At 37.0% G+C, this 19,273-nt stretch overlaps 1 protein-coding gene across 1 annotated transcript; it reads left to right on the top strand.

The window, feature by feature from the left end:
• The first annotated feature begins 451 nt into the window (after positions 1 to 451).
• On the top strand, positions 452 to 6,160 carry LOC107828964 (heptahelical transmembrane protein 4). Its single transcript, XM_016656362.2, has 4 exons — positions 452 to 610; positions 1,264 to 1,547; positions 3,083 to 3,353; positions 5,322 to 6,160. The coding sequence occupies exons 2-4, from the start codon at positions 1,267 to 1,269 to the stop codon at positions 5,973 to 5,975; spliced, it is 1,206 nt and encodes a 401-aa protein (XP_016511848.1). The 5' UTR covers positions 452 to 610; positions 1,264 to 1,266; the 3' UTR covers positions 5,976 to 6,160.
• The last annotated feature ends 13,113 nt before the right edge of the window (positions 6,161 to 19,273 follow it).

Here is a 19,273-nt window from a genome sequence, read left to right as displayed (position 1 = left end):
CTGAACGAATAAAAAGTACCAAAAGTTCTTTGTAATTTCTATTTGGAATAAAAATAACTAGTGCAGCTAAAAGCTCTTTGAAGACATATGACAGCCTAAATCTGCATTGATCCAAATAGATTGCAGATCTTTCTAGTAATCGAATAATAATAACTAAAATGGTAATTTTAAAATCATCATCATCATCATCATCATCATCATCATCATCATCATCATCATCATCATCATCATCATCATTATTATTATTATTATTATTATTATTATTATTATTATTATTATTATTATTATTATTATTATTATTATTATTATTCTATGCTTAGATACATTAATATGTTATGTAAGATGAATACAATACTATTTTAATTTCATTAGAAAATTATAAATATGTTATGTGAGTTGCATACAGTAGTATTTTAATCTAATTTCCCAAATAAAACTAAAGAAGATTATTTTATATCTGCTGTTTTGTTGCACCTCCATTGATAACCTCTGTTTTTCCCTTCTCCCACCCTTAGGCGTTACCCTTGGAAGAATTAATTATACCAATACTTTATACGTCCAATAAATAATCTGCATCACCATCTTTTTAAGGCTTCTCCCATTCTTCCAGGTACATTTCATTCTTGATTTTATTAATCTGGGTATTGTGCTATTTTGTATTTAATTTGTTAGATGCTTTTCTTTAATTCCTTTAAAATCAATTTGATCATAACTTTTGAGCTCAGCCGAACTTTCGCTCTTTTAAATTATACAAAAACTACATGAAAAATACTATAAATTGGAATTCTCCCGTTAACCCCATGGAAAGGCGTGGTATAATGGAGTTTCTATGGCAAATTAGGATTAGTCCGGCTTGGACACCGGATTCTTGAAGAAAAAAGAAAAGAAAAAGAATTCTCCTCATAACAAAATGGTGATAAGTTAGCATTTTAAAATATCGACCAAAATTCATTTAGGTGAATGCCAAACATTTTGTAGTATTTGCTTTAAATTCAAAGTTCTATTGTTTATGCATTTGGGTCTATATCAGTAGAAGGGATCCAGAATTTGAAGTTTATGGGTTCCTACAATAACCTCAAGTTAATATACAATAATATCCGGGTTCACACTTAAATATTTATAGATATTAAGTAAAATTTAATACACATACAAGATCTGGGCAAAGCTATTGCGTTCACATAAACCCGTAGCTCACATGGTAGATTCACCCCTGTATATCAGTTCCTTTATCTAAGTGTTTAAAGGACTTTTGATGTTTGACAGTTAATGGTTAAGCGGAAGATGGGTAACGGTGTGGAAAGTCTTGAAGAGGCGTTAAATGCTCGTGGATCATATGAAAACCAACCATTGTGTGCTTCGAATTCAAAGGAAGGGAAGCCAAAGAGATTGTGGAAGAAGGTGAAGTACCAACTGGTGGAGTATCATTCTTTGCCTGGTTATTTGAAAGACAATGAATTCATTCTTGGTCATTACCGCGCCGAATGGCCATTGAAGCAGGCCTTGCTCAGTGTTTTTACAATTCACAACGAGACCCTCAATGTTTGGACGTAAGAATTCCCTCTCTTCGCTTTAAAGAAATTTTTTTACTTCGTATTATATATAGCTTGCTGTAAAAAAGTTAAGAACTTTATTGGTCTTTCATGATTTTAAACAATCTATAAATAAGTAAAGAAAAGAGAAAAAAGAAGAAATGTGAAGCATAAGTGAATTCAAATCAGAGTTTCTGAGGAACCAAAGATTCGAGAGAAATTAAGGTTACCTGAGGGACTAATCCGAGAAACTAACTCAAAGAATAGAATGGGAAGAAGAGGGAGATCACAATATTTTCATCGATACCATATGAAGATATTATGGTTTGCTTTGTACACTTCAATTACTAAGTAACTGAAAGTATGCTGCCTAACTAACTCCCTAAGATCGATGAAGACAAACATGCATCAAAATGTGATATGATGCTTTTAGTCGTTATATCTTTTAGGATTATTAACTTGTACCGTTCTCTAATTGGAGTTTTTCTTTTACGTCAATCTCCCTTAATCATGGTAATTAGGCACAAGTGATAATGATATATTGTGCATAAATTCTAGGTAGAGGTCTTGAATTTAAAATTTTATTGCAAAGTTTCTCGTAAGCGCCAATTAAAGTTCTCTTTGTTCATGGAAAATCCACGCTACATACATTAATATGATGACCTTTCAGTATCTCCCATGTCCTTATCCGCTACTCTATATGGCGTGGTTAATCAAGGATAATCTCTGAATAATATGGGGTTCCAATACAGAACATCTCAAGGATACAATATTTAGCAACTGTGTGGTTACTCCAGCTCTCAATCATTTGACTGAGCTTAATAGCAATGTTTTGCCACACTTTCAAGGATTTGCGTATGAGGTTTGTTGCTACTTTGGGAAAGAGAATTGGTCGGATGAGGCATGACTAGATTCCTGCATTATACATACCTCCTCTTGGGTAGTCGTACCCAGGACAGTTACTGGTGAGATAGTTTCGAGCTTGAGTCTCCTGATATTTACAAGTCTATAGCTTTTATAAGAAGGCATTGTATTCTGTTCTATCTTTTTACTTAGGTATGAGAAAGTGAAATTTACCAAGTAGTGGTAGTATTAAGTTAATATCTGTAGATGGCTGTAGTATCAACCAGAAAAGATGATCTTGCCGTGGATTTGCTGTTTAGCCAAAGACGAGGATTTCATGGCCTGGAAAGGTAGTCAACTTTTTCTTTTTGGAAAGGGCTAGCCTAGAGATAGTTATAACAACATTTGTTTAATGCCACTCATATAACAGTTACGAACATATTCCTAATAAATATAAGAATCCTATTTAACTAATCCACTTAATAGGTCAAAACTTTTTGTTAGTTCTTAAAGGATTGGGTGAAGGGTTCAGGAAATGGAGAATAACAGTTAGGAACATCTTCCTAATAAAGATCAGTGTGATTTTGTTAGGATTTGTTTACTCTTCCGCTTTCTACTTCACTCATATATCCTGGTTTAACTTGAGGAGGATAAATGAAAAACCAAGAAGAATTCCTTATTTGAATCTTGATTTCCTCTGTTTGTTGCAGGCATTTGATAGGGTTCATTCTCTTCCTAGTGTTGACCATTTATACTGCAATGAAAGTCCCAGATATTGTGGATCTTCAGACTTTACAAAATCTTCCTGAAAAGCTTAGGAAGGCTGATCTACACAAATTACAAGCAGAGCTTTTACCTTGTATCCCTTCTTTGCCACATATGCCGGATTTGCACAAACTTCGAGAGGATTTGCTGCAACTGCTGTCTAAGTGTCTACCTGAGCGATTTTCCAACAGCAACCGTATTGATATTGGTGTTTTGGTATGGCTTCCTCCTCTTTGTTAGAGAAATTGTTGCTTGGGATCTCTTTCTTTTATTTAAGCTTAAACATCACTGAGTGTTCAGCTATATCTATGCTATACTTCTATTCTTTAGTTTGCTTTCATATTCTTGATCCCAGATTTTGCAATGCCATTTTCAATTTATGTCATTAATGGTGAATATAGTTATGCTTAGTGAGAATTTCTTATTTCAGAGTAAGCTAGTTCGTAGATTACTGATTTCTGCTGAATCATTCCTTTTCTTCGCTGCTAAATGAGTTTCTTCGTTCCTCTTCGTTCATTTATCTAATCGTTTAAGCCTCTGAATCAAAGATCAAAATGGTAATTTTCACCAATAAAAAGAAAAGCATGATCAGAGTGGGAAAATTTTACTTTACTCATGGAGAAAGGGGAAACTTAATTACTGCTTCATGCACGGTAAGCATGTGCTGAAGTTTCAAACCTTTACAATTACCTTTGTTTCCTTTGAAATGATCAAGAAACATATAGCACTTCGTTATTTTCATGAGTTATGTGTGTGTCTCATCTTCTCTAAAGCTTCAGTTTGAGGTCTTTTTTCTTTTTTAGCCTTTTTAGAGATTACGAAACCTATTGATATATAGCGTAACGACCTTGTTTTTCTGTAATTGGAAAGCCAATGGATTATTTGTCACTTGGTTTAAGTACTGGGGCGTGAAAAGGGGAAAACGTTTTATACTGGAACATCTGTAGATTTCCAAGGAGAAGTCTCTATGTAACTTGTATCTCTACCTATTTGCTTTGTACCCTTAATCTCCGAAGAAGGCTCGATATCTAGTTTTTTTCACTGATTGGATTACTTAAATATCATTGAGTGCATTGCACCTTCTATGTCTAGTCCCTTTGTGTTGAATGTGCATATCTCCACTAAATTCATCCCCCCCCCCCCCTGTAATTGGAGATGCAGGCAATCTTTAAGTTTCTGCATGTGAGCAAAATGTGAAGAATCTAATAGAACGATTGTGTGATAATAATATGATATTTTTAGAAAGCTGACCTCAAAAGAGACATCTTAATCAGTTTCATTTGGAAGTTTCCTTTAGTCAAACCTGTGATGACCAATATGGTAATGACTACTCTTCCAAAAATAACAAGACAAGATTTAGCATTTAGGTGTCAATCATGGATATTACAATGTCAATATATCTATTGGTGTAACCATACTACTTGCACAACGAAAGCTAAATCTTGTATTATGAGGCCCTTGCTAGCCTCGATCAATCTTTCTTCTAATATCATAGCAGAAATAATTTCATTAGGTCAATATACATTTTTTCTCCTATTTTTGTGATGGTAGATGGACTAAATGGCCTAGTCACTAAGTGTTCCCCGGGTGTGTCATTCATTTGTTCCGACTGTCATCTGCTGAAGATTTCTTGGATTGAAGTCCATTCACCCTGATTAGGTCTCTTTACACTCAGAGTGAATGTCTGTTTCCTGAAGAACATGCTGGTTTAGAGCAAATGTAACATTTTCAGAAGTCATTAGTAGTGGAAATTCTTTGATTGATACTAGAACAGATACATAAAACCATTTGGTTTTCAACCATCATCTCTGATTGATATTTCTCCTGGGATATGAGGGCGTTGATATCATTTATTAAGCTGATTTCTAATCTTGGAGCAGAATTGATCTAATTAGAAGTAATCAGGGTAGTTTCTCTTGGATTTCCGTGAGTAGATGAGCTGAATAGCCTAGTTGTTTGGTACTTCCTCTGTTTGTCATCCATATGAATTGGCTATAATCTGCAAGAGATTTTCTTGGACAAGAGATCTTTCACCCTGATCAGGTGGCGGAGCTAAAGGGAGCCAAGGGGGTTCAATTGAATCTCCTTCGTTGAATAATTATACTGTGCAAATAGGGTAAAGCAAATTCTTTTGGTTATATATGAACATGTGTGACTGATATTTCTCTTTTCAAATTGGTGCAGCGCAGTGTGAAGGAAGATGTTGCAAACATGATAGCACCATTGCTAGTGACACCGATAACGCGGTGGCCATTCTTTGCCTTTCTTTGTGGAGCAATGTTTTGCTTATTAGCAAGTAGCACATGCCATTTGCTTTCTTGCCATTCAGAGCGTTTATCGTACATTATGCTGAGGCTCGACTATGCTGGTATTGCTGCCTTGATATCCACTTCATTTTACCCTCCCGTCTATTATTCCTTCATGTGCTACCCTTTTTTCTTGAACCTCTACTTGGGATTTATTACTGTCCTGGGAATTGGCACAATCTTGGTTTCTCTCCTTCCTGTGTTTCAAAAGCCAGAATTTCGAAGCCTTCGAGCAGGGCTATTTTTTGGGATGGGCATGTCAGGTGTGGCACCTATTCTACACAAGTTGGTTCTATATTGGAACCAACCTGAGGCCCTTCATACTACTGGTTATGAAGTATTGATGGGCGTCTTTTATGGCGTTGGAGCATTGGTATATGCGTTAAGAGTTCCAGAAAGATGGATGCCTGGGAAATTTGACATTGCTGGCCATAGCCACCAACTATTTCATGTACTTGTGGTGGCAGGGGCTTATACACATTATCGTGCCGGATTAATTTATCTGAAATGGCGTGACCAGCAAGGGTGCTAAGAAATACCAAACAAGGGGAAGAACTGATCAGGGATTTAATGGCATATTAGGTTCATGTAAAATGTATATAACTATAGTGAATGCCCTTCCCTTTATTGTTGACTAATTTTGTAACTATCCTGAAATATAAGCTGGTGAACGACTTCGTATAAAGTTACTTTGCCTTGGCTGATTAAAAAAACAAGTAATTCTAAATTCATAAAAAGAGAAAAAAATGTCATGTTTGAAATGCCTACCACGAAAAAAAGTTCAATTTCTCTCGTTGAGAGTCAAACTCAAGACCTCCTGCTTACTAAACGGGTGCTCTAACCAACTGAGCTACGAGAGCTATTTGTTTGTTTACCCAATGTTATATTATTATATTCTCTTACGTTATACCACATTACTCCATCTAGTCCTACTTACTCATCAGTTTAACTTTTTGCGTATCATCTAAATTAATCATAAGAGCTACTATTGTTTTTGATCTCTTGATCTTTTTACTTCTTTCTAGAACATTTATTAGTATAGTAAGGGGAAAATGAGAAAAGATAATTAATTCTTTTTTGATTTTCTAAGTACTGTATTTTTGAAACAACTATTTTTAACAAAAATGACAAGTAAACTGAAGTACTTTAGTTGCATTGAACGAAAAAATAGCATGGGGTGTTACGCCTTCAAAAATTGCAAAGTTGCATTTACCAACTTGGACGAAGAAGCAAATGACGAATTGGGATTGGGTTGTCTACTTAAAAATCCCTATGCTAATTCATTGCAAACACCAAATTAATTAAACTTAAGTTTCATAGGGCTACTTTCTTCACAAGTTTCATATCCAAGTGGTGGCGTTTGTTTCCGTGAGAAAAACTACTAATGTGGTCCTGCGTACTAAAATCTCAACGGAATCATCTGTTTAAATTAAGACGATTTTACATCATTAGTGAAAATATAGTTTAAAATAAAAACTTTTTTAAGATTATTGAGCATACATTATATTTAAAAGCCAAGGGACAACCTATTTGTTTCAGAAAATTAGAATCCAAATTTTTTAATAACGCTTTCCTAAAGCTTATTCTCTAGCAACATACTTTCATAATGAAATTCGATCTAAAACTCCTACTATTAGAAGAAGCCGAAGAGAATTTTTTTTTTAAGACGTTACAAAGTCGCAAAAATCAATATTCTGATTTGTTCAGTTTTTTCCCTATATTTTTCCTTAACTTTTGTGATATTAATTATGTCCCCATTAAACTTAAGCAGTAAGTAAGGGAAAATTTCCAAGCATTGTCATGTGTCCTACACTATCGGCATGTTCTGCTTTTGTCAAAGTGAAGGGAATATGCTTTTCTGTTTAATTAATGGAACAAAATCGTAATGGAATGATTTGCTTCAAATGCCAACAACTTAAGGGCTACTTTCCATTAAGGCATACGATAGGGCCAACACTAAAAGCCAATAATTAGGGGTCACTTTTTTCAGCAATTGCATCCAAGATATTATATACTAATTCCAATGCGTACAGGTGTAGTAGTAATAATATTTGTAACTATTGTCACTCGACCGCTGATTAATTGCATAAAAATATGAATATTGTTATAAGAAATATCAAATTATGGTGGATGTTTATTCATCATTCATGATCTTTATTTCAAATGCTTAATGATATATTTAATGGCATATTTTTTATGTTTAATGGCATATTCAATGATATATTTTCTTCATTTTTCATGCCTATATAAAAAGCCTTGTAATAGATAGGAAAATACATACAATTGAAGAAGAAATAAGAATCTCTCATCTCTTTCTCTCTATATCTCTTAGCTTGTTTTTCCTTGTTCTATATTATTACTTTGAGTTATATTTTATAACACGTTATCAACACGAAGTTCTAGCCAACTGAATTGTTATGATGCGGCCAGTGCCGGTAGCGTCATTTAATGTTAATAATATGGTAAGAACGATGACGGTATAAGGTGTACAACACCAGTATATATTCGGTCATCACGGTTAGCCTTTTCTAATTAGTTTTCAAGTTTCTTTACACTTTGCTATTTATGTTTCCACAAATGAACAAACTTGCTTTACGAAAAAGTTTTTCTTGAAAGTTCATCAAATCATGTAAGGATTTTTGGTGTAAAGAACGATAAATATTTTTTCTATAACAAGTATTATGTTCCTATGTGTTAATATTAAGAAACATGAAGTGAAGACTTTTGAGAGAGCACATATTTTTTCTTTCAATTTTATCACATATTTCTTCCATCTTAAAGTGGGATAATTATGACACGTAGATTTTAATTGATTATGTGTTTTTCTATATTTGCTTGATACTTTTTATTTGATTGGGTTCAATTAATGAAAGTTCGCATATGCAAATTAAATTCAATCTCCACCAATAGTGAAAACCCGTCCCATAAGTCTAAAATAAGGCACGATTTTACCGTGGAGGTATGAATGGATGTGGACGTGGTAATGGACGGAATTATAATCATCATCATTATGGTAATGAGAACAATAATGGCTCTCAAAATAATCATTCACTTTGTGAAAGTGATGTTTGCCATTGATATGGCATGAGATTTTATAAAGCATGCATGGATTATTATGTTTCATTCCTGAAGTGAATGTGAAAACAATGTGATAATCATTATGAATACATATTCATTTTTGAAGAGATATTCACCATATAGATGTTGATGAATATATGGCAGTACAAAATTAATTGAAGGCTCTGGAAGAGCTACTATAACTCTACCTAAGGGAACAATACTTATCATAGAGAATGCAATGTTCTCCTCCAAGTCCAAGAGGAACTTGTTGAGTTTTAAAGATATCCGCCGCAATGAATTTCATATTGAGACAATAGATGAGAATAATCTCGAATATCTTATCGTTACCAAGAATGTCTCTTGCCAGAAAAGGGTTATTGAGAAGTTCCCATCTTTATCTTGTGGCTTGTATTGGACAAGAATTAGTGCAATTGAGGCACATTCTATCGTAAACCAAAAGGTTACTAATTTCAATACTTTTGTACTTTGATATAATTGATTGGGACATCCTGGATAAATTATGAAGAGACAAATTATAGAGAACTCAAATGGGCATCCATTAAAGAATTTAAAGATTCTTTTAAATAATAAATTTTCTTGCACTTCTTATTAAGGCAAGTTGATTATTAGACCATCACCAACAAAGGTTGGGATTGAGTCCCCAGTGTTTTTGGAACGTATACAAGAGGATATTTGTGGGCCTATTCACCCACCTAGTGGGTCGTTTAGATATTTTATGGTTTTAATAGATGAATCTTCTAGATGGTCTCATGTATGCCTATTGTCATCTCGCAACCTGGAATTTGAAAAATTAATGGCATAAATAATCCGATTACAGACACAATTTCCCGATAATCCAATTAAGTCTATTAGACTTGATAGTGCCACTGAGTTTTCATCCCAAATATTTAATGATTATTGCTTATCAATTGGGATAAAAGTAAAATATTATGTAGCTCATGTTCACACTCAAAATGGCCTTGCAAAATCTTTGATTAAACGTCTGCAATTGATAGCAAGACCATTACTCATGAAAACCAAGTTACCCACTTCAGTTTGGGGTCATGCCATTTTGCATGCAGCAATACTAATTCGTCTCAGACCGATAAATTATCATAAATATTCCTTGTTGCAATTAATTTTGAGTCATGAACCTAATATATCCCATCTAAGAATTTTTAGATGCGCGGTATATGTGCTTGTAGCACCGCCATATCGCACCAAGATGGGTCCACAATGAAGGTTAGGAATATATGTTGGTTTTGAATCGCCCTCCATTATTCGCTACCTCGAAATATTAATGGAAGATTTGTTCACTGCTCAATTTGCAAATTGTCGATTCGATGAGATATTTTTTCCAAAATTAGGGGGAGAAATTGGTGAAATCAAACAAAAACTTTCGTGGAAAAATCCATCATTGTCTCATCTTGATCCACGTGCCTCTATTTATGAAAAAGATATGCAAAAAATTATCCATTTGCAGAAAATAGCAAATCAAATGCCATATGCATTTACGGATCTGAAAAGGATAACGAAATTACATATCCCTGCAGAGAATGTTTCAATCCGTATTGATGTCCCTGTTGGACAATCTTCTAGTGTTACAGCTAATGAGTCAAAAGCACGCCTAAAGCATAGCACACCATTGGGTTCTAAGGATCGAAATCCTAGAAAAAGGAAAATAAATGATCAAGATGACACTACGAAAGAGTCTCATAAAGAAACCCATGATTTAACCAATCCTGAGATTCATAAGGATATCGATGAGCCTGAGACTCAAGAAAATAAGGAACTATCAATAAATCCAATCGATATTGAGACAAATTTGAATCGATTGAATATAGTGCTGGATTATGTCTTTGAATACAATGTTGCATCTAGCATTATGCAAGATAATGAGGATCTTAAACCTCAATATGTTGGAGAATATCGACAAAGACGTGATTGGCCAAAATAGCAAGAAGCAATCCAATGTGAGTTGGATTCACCTAATGGTGTTAAACAGTTAGCTATAAATGGGTCTTTGTACGTAAAAGGAATGAGAAAAATGAGGTACAAAGATATAAGGCACGCCTTGTTGCACAAGGATTTTCACAAAGGCCTGATGTCGATTATGAAGAGACGTATTCTCCTGTTATGGATGCTAAAACGTTCTGTTATCTCATTAGTCTTATTGTCCATGAAAAACTTGACATGCATTTAATGGATATGGTTACAGCATACCTTTACAGCTCACTTGATAATGAGATATACATAAAAATTCTCGAGGGATTTAAAATTCCTGACGCACATAATTCAAAGTTCAGGGAAATATTTTCAATCAAATTGAAAAGATCTTTGTATGGTCTAAATCAATCAGGAAGAATACGGTATAACCGCCTTAGTGAATATTTATTAAAGGAAGGTTATATAAATGATGCCATTTGTCCATGTATTTTTATAAAGAAAACAACATTGGAGTTTGTTGTACTTGCCGTATATGTTGATGACATAAATCTTATTGGAACTCCTACAGAACTTCAAAAGGCAATTGATTATTTAAAGAAGGAATTCGAGATGAACGATCTCGGAAAGACAAAATTATGTCTTGGTTTGCAAATTGAATATTTGGCAAACGGGATTTTTGTTCATCAATCTACCTACATAGAAAAGGTATTAAAACGGTTTTACATGGATGGAACACATCCATTAAGTACTCCGATGGTTGTTCGATCACTTGATGTGAATAAGGAGTCGTTCCGACCTCAAGAAAAGAATGAAGAGCTTATTGGTCCTGAAGTACCATATCTTAGTGCAATTGGTGCACTAATGTATCTTTCTAACACTACAAAGCATGATATAACGTTTTCAGTTAATATCTTAGCAAGATATAGCTCTGCTCCTACAAGGAGACATTGGAATGAAATCAAACACATATTGCGGTATCTAAAAGGGACTACCGATATGGGCTTATTCTATGGCAATGATTGCAGTCCCGATCTTGTTGGTTATGCCGATGCTGGGTATTTATCTGACCCACACAAGGCTCGATCTCAAACAAGCTATGTGTTTACATGTGGAGGCACTACAATATCTTGGCGATCGACTAAGCAATCAATCGTGGCTACTTCATCTAATCATGCTGAGATAGTTGCTATTCATGAAGCAAGTCGAGAAATGTGTATGGTTAAGGTCTGTAATACACCCTATTCGAGACAAATATGGTTTAAAGTGTGACAAACTACCCATAATTTTGTATGAAGACAATACAACATGTATAGCTCAATTGAAGGGAGGATTCATAAAAGGAGATAGAACAAAGCACATTTCACCAAAGTTATTTTTCACACATGATCTTCAAAAGAATGGTGATATCGGTGTGCAACAGATCCGTTCAAGTGATAATATGACTGATTTGTTCACCAAATCTCTACCGACGTCAACCTTCAAGAAACTAGTGTAAAAGATTGGGATGCGAAGACTCAAGGATGTGAATTGATGCTCTCATCAGGGGGGAGTTAATACACGGTGTACTCTTTTTCCCTTACAAGATTTTGTCCCACTGAGTTTTCCTTGTAAGATTTTTAACGAGGCAACCAAAAAGCGTATTCCTAAACATGTGTACTCTTTTTCCTTCACTAGGATATTTTTTTTCTAATAAGGTTTTAACGAGACACATTATCTATGGACATCTAAGGGGGAGTGTTATAAGAAATATCAAATTATGGTGGATGTCTACTCTTCCTCCATGATCTTCATCTCAAATGCTTAATGACATATTCAATGATATATTTTCTATGTTTAATGACATATTCAATGACATATTTTCTTCACTTTGCATGCCTATGTAAAGGCTTAGTAATAGATAGGAAAATACACACAATTGAAGAAGAAATAAGAATCTTTCCTCTCTTTCTCTCTATATATCTAAGCTTATTTTTCCTTGTTCCATATTGTTACTTTGAGTTATATTTTATAACAAATATACAAATTATTTGAACCCGGTGTACGCTTGTTGTACAATATATTAATATACTGTAGTTAAGTAATTAAATTGAAGTGAAAATACATATTTGCTAACCAAATCTGAGCACTAACAGTGTTTACTCTCAAAATCGGATAATAATTGAATTTGTAAGTGGTTTTAAGGATATGCGGATTAACTTGATACAAAGTGATAAATTAAGTTGCAATTGAAATAAATAACGATAAAGTAAATTCAAACACACGAATTGGACAATTTCAGTCTTGAAAGACCAGTCACACTCGAACCAGATGTACTTCGATCGGTCTTAAGATACAGATGAACAAGAGCTTAAAGAGAAACATAATAATGTATTGCTTTTGAATGCGTGTTACAATATGTCTTATGAATTATCAGACTCCCTTTATATAGTAGAAGAGTCCTACTTTAGGTACAATTCTATAAACGGTAAATAAATCTCCTGAATTACTAATTGATGATCCCTTATCGATACATGCTGTCATTTCCGCCATAATATCCGACCGATCACGGATATTTCAGCCTTCTGTTGGTTATGCTAACAATGTTTCTTCGAACTCGTTCGAGGCTAGGACTGATTCTAGATCACGATCTCGATATTCTTCGAAGACAGACGTTCTGCCTCTAGGTTCTAACCCGGTGAGACTTGAGGTCGATCTTTAGTCCTTTGTTGCCACATTTTGAGCCTGATCTACCATATCGCATGCGGGCTCGATTTTGACCGTATACAGATAGTCCCCTCATTTTTTGGAGAGTAGACGACGAGAAACGATATGAGTTTCCATTTCTTACTTTGATACCCCATGAAAGAAATGACAAAACAAACGAAACGTCTCGTCATCCAAGTTTTAATGGCATTAAATGCTTGTCAGCCGCTGGTCGGCCATTTCTGGATGCAAACCCCCCGCTGAAAAACTATAAATACCTCTTCCTTTATTCATTTAAACTTTACATCCAAGCCTTTTACCCTCGCACCTTAGAAATCTCAATACTTTCTGGCACTTATATCCCGATCATTTGAGATCTTTTGTAAGAACTCTTGTTCGTCTTCATCTTAAGCCATTAAGTGCATTCCTTTAACTTCCTCTTTTTCCTCATTTTCCCTCCATTTTTAAAATAAATGGAGAAAACTTCAAAAACCATTCCCCAAAAAGAAACTCCTTCCTCCTCGCGGACGGCTGCCGAGGCCGAGAAAATCGCTTCGCGTACTGCCATCGAGGAACTAGTACCGAAACCTCCTCTGGAAATGTTCATTCCCGGGGGGTGTCCGGTCAATGTTAACTTTAAGGTTAAAAAGCCTTTCTCCGTACAAGGTCAGTGCGAGGAGGTCTCGAGGTACATCTGCTCGATCAGTGAGGATGTTCTCCCCACGGTAAAAAAGGATTGCAATTGGGTTGACAAGCGCGTAGTGGTTCCCTACCCCGATGAAGCCACCACCACCCACATCGAGGGATACTTAAGTGCTTACACTTATCCCTTTATACTGGGCACATTGGATCTGGTCATCATCGATTTCTGCAAAAGATACGACGTATGCCTCGGTCAAATTCACCCTTCACTCTGGAGGATTGTGATCCTTCTCCAGTTCTTCATGAGCACGATCTATGGATGCTCGTTCACCGCCGACCACCTTATGTGCTTATACAGTCCCCGAATCTTCCGGGGGGACTGATAAAGCTAGTGCACCGGGCCAGCAAAGCCCAGTTCTTGAGTATTGATAAAGACCATGATCGAGGCTCGCAAGACTGTTTCGTCCGAGTGAGGACTTCAGATTTGATCCTAGCTGAGCGCATGCCATTTACCGAGAAGTGGAATACATCATGTAAGTATAATTTTGCTTTCAAAATTTGAATTTACATTTTTTTCCTTCCTTCTTATGGGTGCTTTGTGGTGGTGCAGTTGTTGCTCGGGTCCCAAACGCAGTCCCTCGACTCAAGGAGTGGGTCGAAGGCATCGTATCACAAATTCCCTATTCCGAGCTCTCATGGCGCGAGCTTTCAAAGGGCCGTTGGGAGGCCAATTCTCATGGTGAGATTCCTTTCCCCAGTAAGTAATTTTTGGGTTCCTCTTGTGTCATTAAGTTCTCACTTGTTTTATTTCTTTTCACAGGTTTATCCAAGGATGTCAAACTGAGGCCTCCAACCGGTAGCGAGTACTTACCTACCGTGTCCCCTGCTCTGAGACAAGCCGAAGAGAAGAAAAGAAATAAGGCTTCGAGTTCTCCGAGCTCGGAGAAGAAGAAAACAAGAAGGCTGGTGCGCAAGTCTAAAGAAAACACCAGCACTCGAGCACCATTCGGATTCACTCTATCGGTTGAGGGACGAATCCGAAGAAGAAGGTGAAGCCTTCGATCTGATGGCTCACGTGATGCCGCAACGCATAGGGCAAGGGGCCTTTGAACTGGAGAGAGGCGAGGCCGATCTACCTCAAGTTAGGGAGGCCGACAAGGAGGCCGTAGACTTCCCGGGATGCAGGTAATGCCCTGAATGAAGTACACGGTGTGATAGACATCACTGAGTCACCTTCGTTCACTGAGTCCATGTATAACGAGGTTCATATGGTGAAAGAACGTCCTAACGAGGGGGCCCGCAGAGCGGACGACCCCTTCCACGTCTTTTTTGATGGCGTGGATTATACCGCCACGGAGGACGTCACCGGATTGGGTGAATTAGAGGTGCCAAAGAAGAGTCCATATTCGGGAACAAGCGGGCCTTCCTCAAGCCCGAAATTGATCAACCGGTTCGCGACTCCGAGCATGGATCTTGACCGGAAGTGATCCATCGTCTTCTCCATTCCGGAGGATGGCCGTGTCCTTTCTGCCTCCGTAGGGGTGGCCAGTTACCTTCGGTGTTTGGCGACCGAGGAAGACCAAGCCAAGATGAATGAGGTAGATGTGCCCTGCCTATTCAACGAAGCACAACAAGTGCTAAACCGGGTAATTTCATATATTTCTTGATGACTTTAACTTGTACTTAGACTAATTCATAGATAACCCTAACATTTTTCTTTGTGTCTGTAGGCCTCAGTGATTCATCATGAAACCTTTCTTCGATATCGGGACGAGCTGAACCAGCTTGAGGCCGAGATCCGAGGGCTCACTGAGAAGAGAGATACTTACAAAATTCTCAGCGAGCAGCATGAAGGGGAGGCTGGGAGCCTCCGAGTTGAGCTGGAGGTGGTCCGAAAGGAGCATGCTGACCTGGTCGAACAGGTAAAAATATTTGAAGTTAGTGACGATGAGCTAGACTCGGTGACTAATGGTCAGAATCTGGAGGTCCAACAGAAGATCGATCGGATCGACCAACTCCGAGCCGAGCTGGATATAGACAAGGCCGAGGCTGAAGAATGGAGAGACATGATAGACCGCTTGGCCTCGAAAAAGGAGACTGCTCAGGCATAACTGACTTCATCTGAGGTCCAGCTGCGAGCGACAAAGGAGAAGGCCGAGGCATGGGCCTAAAAGGTTGAGGAGCTCCAGTCTCATCTAAGCTCAGTCGTATCTGATCGAGAAACTCTCGCCAAGGAGCTCGAAACGGCCAAGTCGACGATTGTAGTGGTCAAAGTCGAAGCCGATGAGATAGTGGACCAATATAAGGTCGACGCCGAGGTGTTCCAGGATTGACTGAAGGATATCATCGGGGAAATTCATGCTCGGGGTTTAGACTTATCGGCTTAAATTGAGAGTGCTAAGGGGCTCAAAGCCGAGGCCAAGAAGTTGGTGTATTCGAGTGGATCCGTGGGTGGAGGAGACTTCGAAGACCCTGGCGACGAGGTGGGCTACGGTGAAGACCAGGTCGTTTAAGTGCCTCGTATATTTTCCTTTATTTTTTGTATTTTTGTACTTTTGTACTTTTTGTCAAGACTATATGTATATATAATACAAGGCTTCTTTTTTCCCTTTGACAATTTCTGAGTTTGTTTTCCTTTGCTTTATTCTTTATATTTGCAAAGATCGAAATGCCTTAGCATGAAATAGTTAGGTCATGTTCGGAGGTTCGAACAGGCCTTGACTTCAACATTATTTTGTTTAAGGTATCATGGGGGGTTCGGTATGACCGAAAACATTTCCCCAAAGTACTTATAATTTTTTAGATTATAGTTTGTCGAGGGTAGCCTTTTGAACCGGTTTAGAAATTTTTGAAGGCCTTGTTTTTGTTACGGGTCTCAGATGTCTCCGAGCTATTTTAGTACAGTCGTAGCCTTTTTAGTTCGGGTGTTGGCCAGTAGGCTTATTACTCCGAGTTATCCGGGGTTGCCTAGGATAACAGTCCTCGAGTGGGGATGATCGTAGCCTTTAAAGTTCGGGCGCTGCCTAATAAGTCTTGTGCCCCCGGGCTCTGATAGTCCGGGCCGTCTGAGTTTGTCTTTGGATGGCAGTCCCCGAGTGAGAGCAATCCTTTGAACTCGGATAAAGGCGACCCTTAAGCTCGATACCTTTGGGGGATCAAATGTAGGAAATTCTTTAAGAGAAAAGAAAGAACAGAAAATGTTTATGGAACAAGATATTTATCTGCAAGGTAGAGACTTCTTTTTATTTCTGTGTGTAATATATATGGTTACACATGTATACAAGCTTTATGTCAGGGCTCGAGTAGTCTATGCGGGCACGGTTCATTCGACCGTTGGCCCTTACAGTAAATCCTATCGATCGAGCCGAGACTATTCTGTCACAAAGTTTTTTTCCTTGCTAAAGTCATTGTCCGAGGGTGATGCCCCCTTAGTGTTCGAGGCCGATCATAGAGAAGCCTAGAATACTGCTGTTGTGTTCTTCAACACCGGTTCAATACCGGCCTTCAATTCTAAGATAACCCGATTTACTTTTGCCTAGTTAAAAACTTTGCCGGAAAAATCATTTGGGACAAAACCGGTTCAAGAGAAAAATAGTGCAACACGTGCTTTCCGGGCTAAAAATTATATCGTTCTTTGACGGTTAACACTACTAGAAATACAGTTTTTTCCCACGGAAGAATCGGTGAAAAATCTATGTGAAATTTAAATATTCCCACGACATTCCCAGGGGAGACGCTCAGTGGGAAAATGGCTGGTGGGAAAATAATTTTTCAGGACATTCGTGGGTAATTCCGAGGAAGTTTCCCATAGAATGTTTCATGAGAATTTGGTAGGGTCACATAGAGTATTTTCCCATGACCGTCATGAGAAAAGTAAGAAAATATAATAATTTAATTTTCTTAAGTTTTTCATGGAGGCAGTGGAAAATATGCATAACATGAAAATAAATATATGAACATTCCCACAAAAATCAGTGAAAAATATTAAAATTCTTGAAAAAATATGAAAAGCATTCCCACGGAGTCGGTGGGAAATCCGTGGGAAATCTGAAAAATATTTTCATGGCCAAATATGTTTTTAGAACTACACCATCTTCCAACAAAAAGTACAACCAATAATACAATATTAAATACAATTAAGCATTCAAATACCAAATTCAACATTCAATCCAATTTATTTCATAAACAACATCTAATTCAATCTATTTCATAAACAATAACCAACTAAACAGAGAGTAATAAAAAAACTCAAAAAATTCAGCATTCAGTATTCAACATCCAAATACCATCCAAAACAAACTAATAAAAGAAACTACTCCTTAGTTATCATCAGATGCTGCTGGAGAACGAAGCACGGGAAATGCACCAGATTCTAAGAGAGAGTTTATCTGAGACTTGAGAGTTTCATCACTCGTGACAAGTCTTAATGCATCATCCTTTCACCTCATTTCTTCCTCCCTTCACCTTTCCTCTTCCTCCCTTCGCCTATCTTATTCCTCCCTTCGCTTTGCCTCTTCTTCCCTTGCAGCCCTTTCTTGAAGATACAACTCAGTAATCTTCGCTACCTTTCATCCACATCAACTAAGCAATGTGAGGAAGAATAAGAACCAGGCAATCCAGAAGTACGACGACCGAAACTAAACTCTGATCCAAGGCTGTAGACTCTCCCCTTATGCACGCTACCAACTACCTTAAACCACATATCCATGATCTCCTCTTGGGATGGTTGGATTGGCCTACCTTGATCATCAAATAGCTGATTTTGAATGAACTCCTCCAAGCTTCGTTTGAAAGTATCCTGTAAAAAGATTACAATTATTATAAAAGTAAACTTTGTTAAAGAAAATTTATGTAAGTATTTTTATTTCTTAAACTTTAAAGTGAAACACACAGAAATATAAAAATCTTAGCGGTCTAGCTGGATTTAATCACTTTAAAGTATCCTTATTTCTCAAACTGGTATAGAAGAAGAAAGTTAAAACCAGAATGTAATGGAATGAAATTCAGATAAACTAAGAGGAACTAAAAGGAAAACAAGATAATGATATGAAAGTAAATTGAATTTCAGTCATTCATCGATGCACGAATCTTCAACAGTAACCTTTTTGTATCTAAGAGAGACTAGGACTAATTGCCTAAAAACTCTAACAATAGGAATGAGTATTAACTTGCAAGAAGAAACTTAAAGTGGCGCGCTACATACTTAAAACTGAAACCTCGCTAGATTATTTGAAGAGGGAATACACAAAGCCAACAAAGTAGTGGTTCTTGCTTCTTGAAAATTAGAAAGAACCTGATAGTTTGAAAACTTTTTAAGGACTGACTACAAACAACAAGGATTGTGTTGTCCTCGCCCCCTTTCTTTCGAATGTATATGCAGTAGTTGCAGTAATATCACTACTGAAAATTATAGTTGAAGTGGAGAGAACTACAACATATTTCAGCTTATTTAGCTTTTGAACTAAATCAACATCAATCTTCACGAAAATTAAATTACTT

The sequence above is a fragment of the Nicotiana tabacum genome, chromosome 14, assembly GCF_000715075.1.
Source record: "Nicotiana tabacum cultivar K326 chromosome 14, ASM71507v2, whole genome shotgun sequence".
In the NCBI taxonomy this organism is placed as follows: domain Eukaryota; kingdom Viridiplantae; phylum Streptophyta; class Magnoliopsida; order Solanales; family Solanaceae; genus Nicotiana; species Nicotiana tabacum.
Note: the sequence above shows the minus strand (reverse complement) of the source record. Positions and strands in the feature narration are given on the sequence as shown.